The 19,402-nt window shown below is 29.8% G+C and overlaps 2 protein-coding genes across 2 annotated transcripts; both read left to right on the top strand.

The window, feature by feature from the left end:
- Nucleotides 495-3,757, top strand: LOC105157572. Its single transcript, XM_011073981.2, has 3 exons — nt 495-871; nt 1,788-2,042; nt 2,678-3,757. The coding sequence occupies exons 1-3, from the start codon at nt 710-712 to the stop codon at nt 3,560-3,562; spliced, it is 1,302 nt and encodes a 433-aa protein (XP_011072283.1). The 5' UTR covers nt 495-709; the 3' UTR covers nt 3,563-3,757.
- Nucleotides 14,361-17,766, top strand: LOC105157571 (auxin-induced protein IAA6). Its single transcript, XM_011073980.2, has 3 exons — nt 14,361-14,726; nt 15,084-15,177; nt 17,398-17,766. Exons 1-3 carry the CDS (start codon nt 14,384-14,386, stop codon nt 17,513-17,515), a joined length of 555 nt encoding a protein of 184 aa, XP_011072282.1. The 5' UTR covers nt 14,361-14,383; the 3' UTR covers nt 17,516-17,766.

Here is a 19,402-nt window from a genome sequence, read left to right as displayed (position 1 = left end):
GGGTTGTGTGTATGAGAGAGATGTGAGAGTGTGTGTATATGATGGAAGAAAAAAATGGTGGGTTCCTTAAATATTTTTTGTTATTTTAATCTATAGATTGAACCCATTAAAACTCGTACAAACCTATTACTAACACATATTCAATTCATACAAAATATAATTTTATTTAACTTCGCCAACTCAAAATTAATTGGGTTGGGCTAAAATTATAATTATATAATCCAAAAGAATATTGTCATCTATCATACCAAAAAAAATTAATATGGGCTAATGGAATGAACTTATTATTAGACATATATATTAAAATTAAAAGAGTATTTATAATTTTTTAAATAATATAAAAATATTTATAATTATATTAAGTATAGTCGTATCTTATCCAAAATTTTATTTAAATACACAAAAATAAAATTAAATAAAATAAATTATAATATATGGACATCCTACAAATGCTATTGCAGTCTAGTATTTTCCATCAAACAGGGTTTGGGAAAAGTCAATCAAATCATGATGTAGAAAAATGGTGTAGAACCTTTCTGCCTCTGCAAGAACTCTTGTACTATTGCCATTTGTATGCTGATTTCTTCTCAGGCATTAACGTGACTTGCATGATGAAGTACTGATTCCCGAGACACACACACAAACACGCTCTCAGTTTGAAACTTTTGAATAGAGAGAAGATAGAATAGAAAAGAAACAAACAAAAACAATGGAGGAGAAGAGTGAGAGTCCATCGAAGTTAAACAAGAAAAGAGGGAGACCTAAGAAGATCAAACAAGTGGAAGAAGAAGACAAGTTAATCAGCAGCAGCAGCTGTGATGATGATTATATTGTTCAAGAGACAGGGCCTTACCGCATTGCTTCTCCACCAGTAGTACTTCTGACCCTTTTTCTTACTTCATCTTTTACCATGCCTAGTGAATGTGTGGGTGTATGTGAGAGAGAGAAACAGATCTTGGGCTGGACAGGCTTTCCAAACTTTTCTTTTAGGTGTATGTCTTCAAAAAAGTTGCATTTTTGGTTCATTTTTCAAGCCGTGTATGTGTTTGGCTGTTTGCATGTGTGTTGTCAGTTTGGGTTTCTTTGTATGAGGAGCGAAAGATGGTTTGTATATATGTGTAATCTGTGAGAAGAAATGAAAATACTATGGGGTACATTACCATGAAAGTGAAGGATAAAAAGGGGTTCTTGGTTTGATGTGTGTGTGCGAGGGGTTATGGTCTGATTTCCAGCATCAAAGACTAAGACATCATCTGAGTGCTTATGAAATTGTTTTGCTCTTGAAATGTTATGATTGACATCTCTATTAACCTCCCTGATGTTTTCCAGAAGTTCTATAGCTATTAAACTTAACAGTTTGATTTGCAGCTTCAAACATTACTCTTTAAAGATAGCATGAGTTGAAAATGCTACAATCCAAACAGCAATTTTTTTATACAAAAATGGATAAGAAATATATTGTAACTGTATCAAAGACAACATCTTTAATGTTTCAACTATTTCTTTAACATTTGGGCTGTATTACATTGTGCCACTTAGAGGGTGTTCGAGAGCTTATAATATGTAAAAATGTGATTGTTAAGTAGGAGCTTATATGATTGAAAAATGAGATGTTACGTGCCTATAAGCTCTTTAAAGGAAAAGATCTAACATCTTATAAGCTCATATCCGACCATGTGATTAACTTTATGTGGTTCATTGTTTGATCTCTGTTTAATGTTTATACCAAAAAACTATTAACAGCTTGATTCACAAAAGCAGTCTGTCTTCTGGTGCTGATTTATCAGGGGCCATTATCTGCAACAGTAGATACTCCTATGGTCTCAAGGCGCCAAACTCGATATGCTAAGGCGCTCATAGATAAGGAAGCTGCATTGAACGTTCCCTCAAGATTTTCGTTCCAAAATGATGACGATGAGAATCCTTCTGTCAATTCTACCTTTTTGCTGGTGAAGCAAATTCTTCTTGACGCGAAAAAAGTGAAAACAGGCAGCAACATTCCAGCCGAAGTATTTGCTTCGGGATCTCCAGTGCAAGCTCAGGTGCAATCAATTTACGGTATAATTAGCTTTCGTGGTATGTTTATGACTGTTGATGATTTCATTCAACGAAAATGCCTTTGCTTTTGTGGTTGTTGAGTTATCTCCCTAAGGTGTTTTTCTTTATTTGAGATAGAGATCAATGTGTGTTATTTAGAGATTTTAGTAGGTTTGATTTTGTATTTTGTATTAGTGTAAGATAAAGAAACATAAGTTAAAAACATACTAAAACCTGTGGTTTGTAAGAATATAGACAGACATAGGTGATGTTTTAGGCTATCTTTGGACTAGCCAGAACATGAAAAAAAAAAAAAAAAAAAAAAAAAAAAAAAAGAAACTACGTTTCCCAAGCTAACTTAAGCAGGAGTTTGATTTTCTTTTATTATAGAATCCTCTTTCTTTACCTTAACTGGTCATGTTTTGTGTTTTCATTTTCAGTGGAAAATATGCATTTTCAATTTTGTATAGGTTTTCTGTGAAATGAGAATGTGTTTGTATTAGTTAATGAAATTGTACTTCATATTGAATTCTGGTGTCAAATGAATACCTATAAACAAACATGTGTTTTACTTTGATTACTGTTTCCCAAAAACTGATAATTGGAAACGAAAACACAAACAAACACAACATCCTTGCAGGACTTGCCTTCTCAATATGAGAGCACTCATCCTGATAAAATTCCAGTAGCCTGGCACGGTACGACTATCTCTTCCAAGATAGAAAACCGGCCAACTGCCTTCAAGAACATACTGGAGTTGAAGAAAGTTACCTCAGATCTTCCTGCCCAATCTCGGCAATCTGAATTGCACTTTGAAGCAACTCCTCCCTGCCCAGACAAAATTATGGTTGACAACAACAAACTCCCTGAGATGGAGGCTAACGTTGACTCCAATATCTTTTCGCACGGGCCACAGCATACTGCCAATAGAAATGCCCAAACCAGTGAGAATCCTACTAGACCATCAATTCGTAAGGTTGTAGTCCAAGTTGAGAATCCGTTTGTTGATGTTGATGGGTACAAAGTGAAAAGCGAAATGGTGCCTCTCCTTAATGCCATCTTCGCAAAGTATGGGGACATTGCAAAACACAGCACGTTTTCAATGGAATCACGTTCTTGCCTCCTGGAGTTGGTTTGCAGCATTTACAAGCGGCTGGAAGCTTCAAAACTAGCACAGTTGACGCTGTCGGAGCTGCAGTCCATGCTCAGACAAATTGGAGACCTGGAACTTGTCAAGGTGGAAGTCGGATGGCTTCATCATCGGCTCAACCAGATATCCAAGGCCAGACAGCTATTCGAGGGTGTTTCGACTTTCAAGGATGTCGAAGCAAGAACCATAGTAGCGATTGATGAAAGGAAGAAAGCTGTGGAAATGTACAAAAAGGAGCTGCAAACTTGCATGGCTGCTGTTAACAGGTTGCAAGAAAAACTCAGCCAAGAAAAGGAGGAGTTGGCTGATGTTCAGTCTCTGGTTGATCAAATTAAAATCTTCTATGAGGGGAAGTTGGTGCATGGACTTATTTAGTTTTTTAGACTCTTTCATGTTGTTTCTTTGACATCTTTCTGGTCCAAATTTGTCTGAAGGCAGAAGCAAGTTGTTAGATTGCTTGTTGAGATGTATATTTTGCAGTAGTTGTAGTTGCTATTGAACTTATTTTGCTAGAGAATTGCTTGCCTGCTGCTTTTTGCCATAAGACTTTGCTGGTGACCAAATCTAGAAATAATAAATGGAAGGAAAATTTTCATCTAAATCAGGATTGGCCGAGATAAAATTAATCACAGAATAATTGTGATATATTTTTTTTAAATTATTTTTAAATCACATCTCAAAGTATTTTATTCGTTATATAATTGGTTTGGGTCTGATCAAATTTGATTTGAATTAGAATTTTCTAAGACATAATTCATGGAATTTTTCGAAGCAATATTTCTGGAATTTTAGAAGAAATTAAAATAAAAATTACTATTGTTTTCTCGGAAAGTAAAAGTTTATAAAATAATCAATTTCACATTATGAGCATTGATAAATAATTCTTTTAATTATTAGTACTTACTTTTTTTTTTTTGATAAATGTAATATTTTTAGTTAAGAAAAAGATATAATTGAAAAATCGTAGGATCACAGCCGATTTCAGGAGAAAAATATATATGTAAATTAAATTACATAACTTTTTCAAAATTGAATAAAGGCAATATAATATTGGTTATAATTATTACTCATATATATATATAAAAAAATATAATAAAATTTAACCATGTTCATGCTATCTATTTTTATTACCACATTCACCTTTTCCTCGATCTTCCTGGAATTTAAACAACCAAAAAGGCCTTCATTTTCCCTCCTCGCCTACGACTGCAATAGAAAATATTTTATAATTGGTGAGATTATGAAAAAAGAAAAAATCTATATAAGCCCATGAACTATGATTATGTTTTTTTACATGAAAATGATCTTATTAAGTTAATAACATTTATATTGTCTGTGAAAATTTAAAAATATAGTTTAAACTCAATTTTTTTTAGAAATTACACTCAGATCCCCTTCAAGAATTATTCGTTTGCAACGGTATTATTTGTTTGGAAAAAAATTACTAACGTAAAAAAAATAAAAATACATATATAAATTTATAATTTTACGCTTCGTTTAGAATTCAGTATAAGTTATTGATAATATTTGTAGTTGATCCACTCATCAATCACTATATTTCATACAATAATATCAATTTTGAGAACAATAATTTTATTATAATCACACTCTTACATTTCTCTTTATTAATAAATTATACAGAATGTTAAATGAAAGGTACAATGAAAATTTGCATAACTTTTTCATTGACATCAACATTTTCTGTGAAAGCGGTACAGCTGTAAACGAAAAAAAATCTCAAAAGGGGTGCAAGTGTAATTTAAAAAAAAAATTAGAAAAAAGTATAATTTCGTATTTTTATATGGTGTCCAAGTGTAAATAATTTAAAATATTTAAAGTAATTAGAGAATAGAAACCAGCTCTAGATTGCCTGGAAATGGGAGCTGAGCTGAGTGATGAAGTAAAAAACCCCACCAAGAACCGACAATTTCTTCTGGATGCACATTCTCCTCCAGGAGACAATGCTGTCGACGGAGGAGAAGGCGTGATTCATTACCAGCTCGATGACTTTGAAGCGGGGCTGGCCCAGAAACGTGGTGTGGTCTTAATCCCAGGATGTTCCTGTGGATATGTTGTTATGTTCACGTTTGGGTTTTTTGGTCGAGGGTTGGAACAACCGATATTGTGGGCCTGATGATGCCATCTCCACACATCTGTAGTCATATATATTGTGAATCGTGAGTTATATATGATAACGTCATCGTGTGTGATTTATAAATTGACAGACGGTATGTGTTGGTAGAAATCTGTATGGGGCAACAATGGACGTTCCCTAATATTATAAAAAAGTTGTTCCTTGTTACTATGAAGGGCGTGTGGCACGTTTGTTGTATATAGTCGTACTGACACACTAAATTGATAGACCATAAAAAATATTGGTCAATTGATTACCCTCGTATTTAGGAGAGAATGCAAATAACTACAATTTCAATCGTTTAAAAATAAATGACTCAAGACTTTCTATCTGTGATGCATGGACTCGGACGCGGCAATATAAAAACTTTAAAAAAATATTAAGACACGGCACTAATATGATTATATATAATATATTTATTTATTATATATATTCTCAATCTCTTATAAAATAAAAATATGTAATATAAAAATTATTCAGATAAGATATAAAATAAGCAAGTCTTATATTTAATTTATTAACCAAATGTGCTTAAAAAAATACATAATTAAAAGTATATAATGAAAAGTTTCTAATAATTCAAATCAATTAAATCATGATGATCAACTTTTGAATTTTTAGAAATTTCATCACAATACTTTTAATTTGAGAGGAGTGAATTAATTTATTTTCTTTTTTATTAAGACCAAAAATCCTTTATTTTTTTAGAGACAGACTATTTTTTAGTTAAATTATAACTAAAAAAGTTCTAAACATTTAAAACATGTCAGACACACTTCCAAAATACGTATCCAACACCGTATTCTTCCATTAAGTCCAACATGCGTATGTAGTACTTAATATGTTAAAAAAATGGAACAACCTTGACAGACCTAGAAACACATACGTATGTGGTTCAACGTGGACGTTTGGGAAGTCCAAATTATATGGTGCGTCAATGACCAATGGTCCATCTTCAAGCTAGATTCATTCAATGGTCCATCTTCATGCGAGGTTTCCACTTCTCATCCACCTGTGGGTGAATCCGCGAATCGAGTGGTGTGGAGTAGTTAGATCCACATAAGCCAACCTCATCATATCCACAACTTAAATATCCATGTCCATATCAATCTTCATCTTCTCTATTCCCCAAGAGATAAGAGGAAAATGGGCTTTATGAGTGGGGCTTTATGAGTGGGCCTTTATAAGTCATAGGCCCATTTCATGTGGGCCCACTTTAAGCTCATCTTTTTCTTTCTATTTATGATAAATTACAAAGACTTTCCTGAAATTTGCATTAATTATAAATATTTTTTTATTATTTAAAAATTATAAATAATTCTTAAAATTATAAATATTTTAACAAATGTCCCCCTACAATGAACTATCACAAGGAGATCTGTTAGGTATTTGCAATTTTAGGGTTATTTATAATTTGTCAAACAACAAATGAGGGTAATTGTAATTACGACAAAACTCAAGGAAATTCATTGTAATTTATCCTTTTATTTAGGAAAAAAATGCAATATTAAAAATGAGCAAATTATTCCATATAAAAAAAAAATAACAATTTACCTTTCTGTGTATTTTAATAAGAAGTAATTTACCTCTTTTTATAAGGAGGTAAATTGCATCATTTTTCTTGTGTTCGTTAAAATCAAGTAATTTACCTTTTTACTCCCTATCTAAGGAGATAAATTGCCTCATTTTAAAAAAAAATACAAGAGGAATAAATTGCTATTCTTTTAGAGAGTAATTTACTTATTTATAATATCACATGAAGATAAATTGCATTAAACCTCTTTTATTTAATACAATTTCCACAATCAATTATTCACAAGTTTGTGCTTTAATTTGTTCAAATATATGCTTTAGTAATACTCTTTAGTATTATAATATCTCATTACTTGACTATATGCACCCAAATTTCAATTTATTCCTTCCTAAATATCTATATTAATGTCTAGTATAATAAAAATTAAAATATTCTCAAGCCAATCATAATCATTCATGTGTCTATACTATTATAAAAGAAAAATTTTTATCGTACCAATTTCTTAATACTAAAATTTACCCTTTATTTTATTCTTTTCCTTTAAAAAAATTTAGTCAAATTAGTAATTTCACAATATTTTTTCTCTTAACAATCCACTACTCCATATTTTTCTCTTCTTTTTACTTTTCCATATTTATTATAATTTATTGTTTTCACAATTTTTTTGATTATCATTTCATACTAAGATTTTTTTTATATGCTCGCGGGAATTGCGATGAAAAATTATTATAATAAATTCGAGCTTTATTCTACATCAACATTGTATTCCATATTCAATCTAATATATATATATATATATATAATACATTTTTTAAATACATAAATGACGTAAATTTCATATATACAACTTGACATGTATATATGGAATAAAATAGGAGATGTAACACTAATTCATAATACAAAACTTGAACTGCACATAGAAGATAAGGAGGTGCTGGCAGCTGGCAAAGGGAAGACAGAACAAATAGCACAAGTTCTATACATGGAGAAAATTAATTCTAAATTTCTTACAAAATAATATAGCATTTCATATTTTATTTCATATATATGAAAGAAATATTTATACTTATGGTGTACATATTATGTGGATATCATTCAGACTATTTATTATATTTAAGAAAAAATTTAAATTTTTTTATACATATCGTATGTATAGATTAAATGAAATATATATAATGCAATAACATCTTTTCATAAAAGATTTGAACTGATACGAAAAGATCTTTTAATTAATCAAACTTGTTCGTATATAGATTCATTGTAATTAAAATAATTTAACTGCAACAAATTATTTCTTTCTCTGGAATTAATCTTGTTTAGAGCTAAATGTACTTCTGGTCCCGTAAATTAGATAATTTTATTTTTTTTATCGATATTAATCATTTTTTTAATTGAAATTCATCATTTTCAATCACCAAAAATAATTCATATGTATCTCACGCGATCTTTTAAAATTTGGATTATAATTTCTATTTACTCATTTTTTGTAGCATTTTTATTTTTTTAAATTTTTATTGTACCATTTGATCTCGAATATTTTTAATTTTTATGATTTCAATCATTTTTTTTTTTGTTAGAGTTCACCCTTATCGTTAGTGACGGTGAACTTCGGTGAAAAAATGGCAGATGAAGGGTTCAGCCCACAATCTCAAACACCAGAAGCAAGCAAACAATAAGACTTTGTTTGGACACTCAAAATGGTTATATGGTTAGGTGAAGATATCTTTTTGAGTGGGTATTGTTGTCTAAATGTCATCAACCAAACACGCACGGTGTCCCATAATGTGCCGGAGACAACTCCCATACGCGTGTGCCCTATGTGCATAAGTTACACACTTAATTATGATCAACTTGTCTAAACTAAGGAAGCATATGCCCGGTTGGGGACAGACACGTACCACCTTCTACTTCTAATCAATGTTAATACACCTAATTATTCTCCACTGCTTAAGGTTCGGATCCCATGATTTAGTTCGAGATCATGGATTCGTGTTTGTCTCACTTTTATGTGAGTTTATTGTAATTTATAACTACATATTCCTTAATTGTACTAATGTACTGATTGAATGATGTATTGTTCAGTCGTTCAATTTATTTAATATGTAATCGTCACTTCTATTTAAATCAAATAAAGTTGGAAAATAAATATGTTTGATTGAAATTAGATTTTGGTATGAAGTAAGAATTAATTAGTTGGGTCATACATTAGTTTAATTGAGTTTGGAATAGAGGAGTAATTAAGAGAGCATGTGCACAAGTTGTTTTTGCATCCTGTGCTCCTCTTCCTCATAAGATTCTTAGTAATAAATTTCATTTTTTTAGTCAAACTCCTTTGATCATACATCAAACTCATATTCTCAATCAAATTATATTTATACTCTAGATATTTTGTGTTGGATTTTGTTTTTTGATTGAGTAAAATAACGAATTCTAACTAAAAATTTTATAATTTTTTTTTCTTGTTTTATAACTATGTTTTTTGGAGGAATATGATTCGTTTCATCATTGTATGTATTCAGATATTGTCGATTCATTAAACACATTTATAACTGATCCTGACATTTGAAGAAACAAATTGATGCTTTTATATAATTGTGTCTTGTGGCGTAAGGTATTGTTCACTTTGATTGAAATTTTATATAGGTTTGTTTTTCTGAAAACGTCTCATTAGGGAGCAAATGAGCCATTCAATCTGCTCGTCTGCAGGCGATGTGGGATGTGTGACAGCATCAGCGTTCAGTCCCCTAAACTAGAAGTTTTGAACGGGCACAATATGTCTCAATCCCACATACGAAGCAAAATAATGCTGTGTTTTGCTGTGTGTGATACAATAAGACCTTGTGTGCTAGTATTGCTTGTTTTTTTGCCCGAGTCTCGCTAGATAGGGGAGGCTTTAGGACTTATAAGTCATTCAAACTTCTCGTCTGCAGCCAATACATAACACATTATAGTTACACCACGAACAAAAAAACTACTAAAAAATAAACATACACATACATTCATGATACTCAAACCATAAGCTTATCATCGCGGGGCTCTAACCACCATGTCCTTGTTAGAGAGAGTGCTGATATTTTTATTCAAATCAAATTTAACCAAATTAAATCAGACACATAATAAATTGAATATTATTACATCTTACATGTGGTTGGTCAAATTTCTTAAATTATATACCAATAATCCACTCATAAAATCATTATGAGATAGTCCATTGTATGCTACATAACCAACTGATGAATCTCCTGTTTGCAAAACAATTAATTGAAAAATTAAATTAATCAACAAACTAATATTCATGATTTGGTGGGTGGGGTGGGGTGGGGTGGGGGGGCTATCAAGAAGTGTTAATTGATATGGATGAATCATAAGGCATGTGCTAATTATAGATCAATTATGAAAATGTGGGAGTTTACAATGTCATATTTCTTGCAGTCATGCATTAATTAACACAAACATATATATATATATATATATAATTAGAATAATGAAGATGAGGATTTTGAGGATATATTATGTGGTTACAGTTTTAGTTCTCAACTGTCCGATTTGAGATTCTATTGATATATATTGTGCTGTTTGTCGACTATGTCTTTTCAAGATTGTGCTTTATTTTCATATATACTCTAATAAAATACCCTGTCGGAAGTAAATGATACCATCAAATCAGATTATAATGAATCAAAGTTCCTTATAAGAGTTTTCATATGTTGTTTTTTTATGTATATAATAAATAATATTTTATATTTTAAGATATATTATAAATAAAAGTAAAATATATAAATTAATATATTATATTAAGAAAGAAAAGAAAATTAATTTATGAGTTAATGAAAAATTTAAAAAAATTAAATAAATTAGTTATCTTATATGTTGAAGGATATTTTTGGCTTCATAAAAAATTAATGCGGCAGTGTCATTAACCATCGTTTATAAGTATGGAAAATCTTTCTCTTTTATATTAGTATAGATATATATTGTTCAATATTATATTATATATATACTATTTATTTTTAAATAATATTTCACTTATAAAAACATAATTTTCCCGTGATAATTAATTACCAAAATTGAAAAATTATGGCGAACATTAATCAGCCACAATTGCACAGTAATTATTGGTCGTTATTTTCAGCAAGTGATGCCAAAATCATTAGTTATAACTAAAAATCATGCTAAATATTTTAGTCATATACAAAAATATTGATAAAATCATAATAAATATTGATTAACCGTTATCAATAACTTCAGTTATTATATTAGTTTGTTTGACGGTAATTACTAATATCATTGACCTTGACTTTTAAGTCGGTAACATGTGGATTAATTAATTTGTTTTTCTTTTTGTATTTTTTTTATAAATTAGTGAAAATAAGTATATAATGCATGAGATAATACTTGTTATTTTTACACATATAGCCTGCATATTTAATGAAAAATGGAAAAACAAAATAATTAAAAGTTGAAAATTGAGACTTGTAAAATTACTAAAATTCGTGACAGCGTTCAAGAAATCAAGAATGCACTTTATTTGAATGTAAAACGGTAAACCTGGACGTGGTTGGCAGTAGTCGCATTAGCGATTGTACATTTGGTGGCTGAACGTGAATTTCGTTCTCTCTTTTCATAGTAAAGTTTGAATAAACTCTCATCGATCTTTTCAAACTTTCCATCATTAATCTTTACCACAAAACGTGAGATCGCCTACCTTCCATGCTATATTTTTACCCTTTGAATTTTCTACTGCAAAATATAGGAAAAAGTATTATTTTAGTTCGTTAAGTATGCCTAATTTTAATTTTAATCCGATAACTATGTTCATTTTTGTTTAGGTCCAGTAACTTACGAAATTGCTTACTTTTAGTCCTCTGATAGATTTTCGGACAATTTTACCCCTATGAGTGCATATGGACTAAAACTGCCTTTCAAAAGTTGCATACGGGTAAAATTGTTCGAAAATCTGTCAGAGGACTAAAAGTAAGCAATTTCGTAAGTTACTGGACCTAAGCAAAAATGAACATAGTTATCGAACTAAAATTAAAATTAAGCATACTTAGTGGACTAAAATAATACTTTTCCCGCAAAATATACCATGTTTCATATATAGTTTATTTTTATTTATTATATATTTAGTATGTGTGTATATATATATATTAATATCCAAGATTCCAAGGTAAGCATATATAATTAGCTGGAGTAACACCATTTTAAAAAAAATTCAAACTAGTATATATTTAGCCTGTTGGGATATTATTTATTTGAATTGTGGTTAATTATCATGGTACGGAGGGAAATTGTTGGGAAAAAACAATTAATCATAGTTTAAGAATTATAATTAATTGTGAATGTTCATTCATTTTACAGTTTATTTATTGACAATTAGATTTTGACATTTTGGCTTCCGCTTCGTCTATTGCTGCTCAAGCAGAGGCTTCCCTCTAAGGCCGAATATATCCCCTACCAATGTATTTTTACATCCGATAGCTTTTGCATATTGCTTAGCTCCATTCATCTTTGGCAAGAACGGTCGGTCAGTGAGTTGTTATGTACTCTTTCAAGAGTGGCTGATTCTGGTCGAACCTCTTGAGTGTCTCTACACCCCTACCTCCTTTATCATCAAGGACCATTTAGGGGTCTTAGTTGATGACTCGGGTTGTTTCTCTCTCGACGGTGATGCTTATCTGCTAGATTTTGCCTCTATCTGGCACTAGACAATGTTTAAGTAATTATTCGCATTATTTAAAACAAACTATTCAAGTAATTGAATATTATTCAACGGATGAAAACGCAAAAAATTATAACCCCAAATTCCCCACCCCCAATTATTGTCAAGAAACATCTACATTAATGAGTTTCCAACACTTTATTTGTGAAAATATATGTATAGTTAAAACCACAACACATGTAAAATCGAGTCAAGTTATACTTATTCGAATTGACTTACAGTAATACGATAAGCTAGGTAATCCTGGTTTGGCCACACCAGGAGCAACTATCATGACCATTATATTACAACTAAGAACCATATAAGTAATATATACTTTGGTCTATATAGTTAAAATTATGTCAAATATTAAATAATTGTGATAAAAATTTAAATTTTCATATCAATTTATTTACTTTTGATTGACATTATTGATTTACTATAATTTTGAATCCAACACCTATGTAAAAATATGAAAATTTATTACAATATTAAGCTCTAGGTATAGAGTACAGTTAAGGTTGTACAAGTAAATGAGGACATAAGTGGGTGGCTTGCACGTACAGCTGCATACATACATACACAGACAGATATGGGCACTTGAGCTGAAGAAGAACGCGTGAAATGAAATTAAAGTGGATAGGTATCTTAAGAAAGGTAGAAGAACGCGTGAAATGAAATTAAAGTGGATAGGTATCTTAAGAAAGGTGCAAAACATTTAAGTGGACTGGACCCTCTCAGCTTTCTGTTCCTCATTCCTCAGACATCTTCAGTCAGTTTGAGTTATGTCCCAAATTCATCTTTCTTTTTTCTTTTTATAACCTTTTTCATATATATGAGTGATTAAAATTCAATGTTTTCACCTAATTAGATGTTTGGCTCAACTTATTTTAAATATTTTATAAGTTCATACATTATTTATTATGATGTTTTGAGAGTATATAAAATATTAAATTTTATTTTAAAAATTAAATTTTAAACTTTTTAATAGAGTATATAAGATCATCGATCCAACTATTATATATCAGATGTTAGTAATTATGAGAAATTTGTAATTGATATGATCAAACTTGGGGTTTGTTAAAATCTTCAAAATTAGTTTGGAACTGATTTTTTACTTTTTCAAGAAAAGCTTACAACCTCGTAACATTTTATTCTGGGATCATATAAAATTTATTTTTTTATCAAATATTTTTTAATATCTTATAAGTTCACGAGCATATTCTTATAGAATAATTTGAAAAACTTGAGCCGTATTTGGTTTTGTTTTTATTTTTAATTTTTAGTGGACTTGTATTTTCAATTTTATTTTTTGTGTAGATAAAAATATAATAAACCCTCTTCTATTATACATTCTTGAATAATAAATATTTGGATTCCAATTTCAAAAAAAAAAAATATTCAATAAATTAGATCTCTTTCTCAAAAATAAAACCCTCAACCCCCCCCCCCCCCCCCCCACAAAAAAAAAAAAAAAAAAAAAAAAAAACACATGCAATGTTCCCATGAATCACATGATCCAACGGCCAAAGTGGAACCCTCAAACCATCCCCAAATCAAGAACCCTCCGATCTGCCCATATCCAACTTTAATCTTGCCGGCCCATTCTTGTGTTTTAGGCAGCATAAACTTCCCCACCATTGTTTCTCATGTGACCGACCACCAGACTTGCTTGACCTGTCATTGTCTTCTCTTACATGCATGTATAAAAACTGCCTGTTCATTAGTTTTCATCGAATCATCAAACACACATTGCAAGAAAACCCAAACACAAATCAAGAAAACCCTAATTTGTTTGAGCTCGAGTTCGACTTCTTTCATCTGAAAATGGACAGGAGTAGTGGTTTAGGGCTGGAAACGGAGCTGAGGCTGGGGCTTCCCGGCGGTGGTGAAGTGGAGAAGAATGAGAAGAAAAGGGCGTTTTCTGATATCTCCGGTGGGGAGGAGAAGGCGGCGGCGGCGGCTGGTGCGGGGAACAATAAGAATCAGGTGGTAGGGTGGCCGCCGGTGTGCGCTTACCGGAGGAAGAACAGCTTTAATGGGGTGAAAATGTACGTGAAAGTTAGCATGGACGGCGCCCCGTTTCTGCGCAAGATTGATTTGAGCAGTCATAAAGGGTACTCCGATCTTCTTATGGCTCTTGAACAACTCTTCGGCTGTTTTGGCATTGGTGAGTTACGTACTATATATAGTTTTTAATTTCTCTATTACATTTTGTATGAATGCATTTAGCATATAAATGCTATGTGTATGAAATTTATGCCATCTGTATATTTAAAAGAAAAAATTTTATACATTTCTGAAGGTGCATGAATGTGATGGGAGTCGTAGCCATGCAAATTAAAATTGCAAGATTATATAAGTCATATATTTGCAAAAAAATTGTTTGTATTAATGGTAAAGAAAAATAATTTGTTTTAAGATAAAAAAGGTCTTATATAGTTTTAAGGATGTAATGAAATTAGGTGATTTCAGTACAATGTTATAGATTGAATGAAAAAATTGATGAAATGGGTTTGGAGTGCAGCGGAGGCATTGGAAGATGCAGACAAGTGTGAGTACGTTCCCATCTATGAGGACAAAGATACCGACTGGATGCTCCTTGGAGATGTCCCTTGGGAGTAAGCCTCTCTCTCTCTCTCTCTAGATCTATATATGTATATATATATATATGTATCTATATATTATTAATATTTTTTCCCGTTTTTATTTATTGATTCTGATTTCATTTGGAATTTTAGTTTATAGTTTACGTAGCATTAAGGTTTAATTATTTTAGTGAGAGAGCATATCTTGAGGAAGAAATATTGACTTTAGAATCGCGTTTTATTTGAGGATGTTCGAAAAGAATAAAATATTGACAATAAAATAATATATATATATAATTGAATTTTCAGTGTGAAATTTCTCGTTTCCCTAGATACATGCTTGCAGCTTGCTCATGAAACGGGAAAAAAATTATAGTTTATTTCTTAAATATTTTGTTCGTATCTCTAGCAGTTTAATGGAGAGATGAGAATGTAATAAACCTTCAAGTATTTATTCTTACCATCGTTATTTTTTGGTAATATACAATTTCTCTTTTTAATCTGAATTTTGTTCAAATTGGGTGAAATAAGTCTAGAACATAACGATATATGTTTTTTTTAAAAAAAAATGACAAAATTGTAAAAGTTTGAAGGCTTAAGAGGTTTTTTAACTTAGAAATCTTCTTATTCTTGATATTTTTGAACAAAACCACTACAAAAAAAAATTTAATTTTCGTTACAATGTAAAATGACCACGACTTAAAAGTCATGGTAAATCAGTATTATTAATTGCAGTTAAATAAAATTAAAACAGAAAATCTAAATTTTTACTACGATTAAATAAATATTTGTCATGTTTTTTGTCATGCTTGCAAAAACGACTAATGACTGTTGCAAAGTCGTGGTTGAGCCACGATCTTTTTTTTTTTACTATAATAATTATTCATAACAGAAATTCATAATTTTCTAGTGAACCTCAATAAATGATCGAGCACAAATTATAACATTTTAGCTTAAATTCCGTCATAACACATACAGATGCTTATCTATTTTATACTAACTATTTGTTAATTAAATTAAATAAATACAATAATTGATAAATAAAATATATACAGTATAATTAATAATATATGTGTTCATAATTTAAATTAAAAAAAAAGAAATTGGGATTTGTATAAAAAAGAAAAATTCCCCCTTGTAATAATGTAGAAGCAGCTGGTGTCTTGGCGCATTTACGCGTCGCCGACAAACGTGAAATCTTCATCATCATCATTATAGTTGTGAATATGAGAGAGAGAGAGAGAGAGAGAGAGAGCAATAAATTGGAGCAGGTGAAGGGACAGAGATGATGGCGTATGTAGAAAGTTAGAAGAGGGTGATGAAGGCCACCCAGACAACCTCATTCCCACCATAATAACACTTTCTTCCTCTTTCATCAATGCCTCTGCCTAATATTAATGCCCTGTTTCTCCAACATTATCAACCTAAATTCTAACCCACATCCCCATATCATAAGCTAAATATTTATAATTTAAACAAATAATTAATAATTTAATATTTTTTTATTAATTTAATTCGATTAAATTTGATTTGCGTAATTAATTCAACCCATCTCTCTTCAGCTTATGTTTGATTATAGATACATTCATTTGATGGGATTATATATATATATATATATATATATGTGTGTGTTTGCTATCATTTGAAATATATAATTAATGACTATGAAAATTCTGATATTTTAATGATTTTTTAATTTCCCTGTTTTTAGATAAAAAAAAAAAATTACAACAGAATATTCGAGCTGAGGATTTTGGTATATATATAGATAGATATGTAGCCGGTGATCCATGTTTAATTACGAAAAATGATACTGTCTTGCTTTTATTTTATATTTAATTAGAGATAGATTAATTTAAATTTGACGAGTCAACAACCCTAAAATATTCTCATACTTTAATAATTCTTTTGACCTTCATTACAAGATATGACAAATTAACAAAATGGAAATTGTATTTTTTATCCATACGTTAGGATTTTTTTCAATTTAGTCTCGTTTGTTATTCTTTTTTTCACGTTTGTGTCCAATAAATTGAAAACTTTTCTCAATGTTAATTGACAAAAAATGCACGTGAGACTACTAACAATTTTGTTAATTATTGAACTGAAAAATGCACGTAATGATTAAAACTAAAAAAATTCTACTTATGGGATACTCTCGATTTATTTTATTTAATATATATATATATATATATATATATTAAATACTAAGATTAAGGTCCTAATGAGTTTGTTAATTACTACGATGTGTAGGATGTTTATAGAGTCATGCAAAAGGCTGAGGATCATGAAGAGATCAGATGCGAAGGGTGCAAAGGACCTCCTCAAGGCACTGGCAGCCAAGGAGGACTACTCATCACTTTTGAATTAATTAATATCATTTTCTTTTTTGTATTTTTGTTTCAAGTGAGAATTAATTAATATATATATCTAGGAAGGACATATCCGTCATTTTACCACCTCATGTAAGGACAAGGGTTGTTCCATGCAGCCCATAGTTGTCATAATATTCTTTGTATCATCAATCACTACTTATTAGTATGGATTTATGCTAGGTGAGATATGTTATAACTAAATACAGACACTTTGGATTTAATTACAAGAGTTGCCTAGCTATTTATATGTTTTTGTGAGACATTATATAATGTTATTCTGTTTTTTATTATGGTTAATTTATCTTGTTTATTTAAAAGCTATTTTTTCTGTAGAGATAGTTGTATTTATACCCGTGACCTATTGTTTATTTTTACAAATTATTATCGTCTTTTTTGTAATTATAGAAATCACCCCCAACAGCCAAAAAACAAAAATAGTTCGTGTAATAATGTTGATATTTGCGTATAATGTAATTTTTCAAAATGTACAAGTAATTTATATAACTGATGTTGACGTTTCTGGTAGGTACGTGTATCTGTATTTTTCAATACATAGATCCGATGGTGTAAATATAATTATTTTTTTTTATATAAGATAATTACAGCATTACATCATAATACGATTCAATACACATTTTACAACTATTTGTGTTAATTACTTTACAATAAATTCATTTAAAATTAAAATGGATACCTAATATACACGTCTGGCGGGACTCGAATCCAGATTCATAGAACCCTAGTCGTATAGTTAGACCTCAGTACAGTAAAACCTCTATAAATTAATAACCTTGGGACCATGAAATTTTATTAATTTAGAGAGATATTAATTTATCGATAAATTAATATTTTATTAATTAAAAGAGAGACTTTTTAAATTTAGCAAATTTAGTACATATGTATTGAAAATAAATAAATTCATATATGTTTCATTGATTATATTCATGCAGCAATTAACTATTATATTCATAGACACATGTGTCAATTCATTGGAATTACTTAAATATATATGTTTACATTAATTCGTTGCACTTAAATAACTATTATAACCAATTAAATATATTCATGCATGATGAATGAAACATATACTACATAAATCTCAATATGATAATAAAATAATTCATAACACCCAACCATGTCTTCTCATCTAAAAGGCATCGTAAAATCATCCATGAATAATCAAATGCGTAAAACATTACAGATTTCATATTTTAGTAAATTATCATAATATTTATAATTGTAATATTTATGAATTATTAATTTAGAGTTTTAATGGGACCTAATATTTATAAAGAAATTTTTTGAAAATTTATTATTTTATTATCTTATCGAATTTGATGATTTTTTACAAAGGCCCAAGTCGGGACCGGAGGATTTTATTATTTTAGAGAGTTTATTAATTTATAGAGTATTAATTTATAGAGGTTTTACTGTAGTTAGTAAAATAAATATAAACAGTAAGTAGGTCTAATAGAATTACTATATATACTGTGATTTTTATGAATAAGTAGGGGTGTGGTCTCCAGATGTGTGGATATTTATTTTACTTATGTCTATTTATTGTAATTTATTACTTCATTTTGGATATTTATTCCACTTTATGTGAACTTATTATAATTTATTATTTCACTATTTTTTATAATTTAATTGTTTATGAGGATTTATATATATATATTGATATATTTCTTGATATAGTAATATTTAATAATGTAATTATCGCTCCGATTAAAAAAAATGACGAGCCACTAATTATTTTGATGAAAAATAGATTTATAAGTTTTTATTTTAACAAAATAATCAAAGCTTGTCTATCCATGTAACTAGGACAAGATGGAACTTCAGTTCGAGTTAGTTGAACCCAATTCTTGAAATTTGCGAAATTA

Source organism: Sesamum indicum, linkage group LG3 (assembly GCF_000512975.1).
Source record: "Sesamum indicum cultivar Zhongzhi No. 13 linkage group LG3, S_indicum_v1.0, whole genome shotgun sequence".
Taxonomy (NCBI): Eukaryota; Viridiplantae; Streptophyta; class Magnoliopsida; order Lamiales; family Pedaliaceae; genus Sesamum; species Sesamum indicum.
Note: the sequence above shows the minus strand (reverse complement) of the source record. Positions and strands in the feature narration are given on the sequence as shown.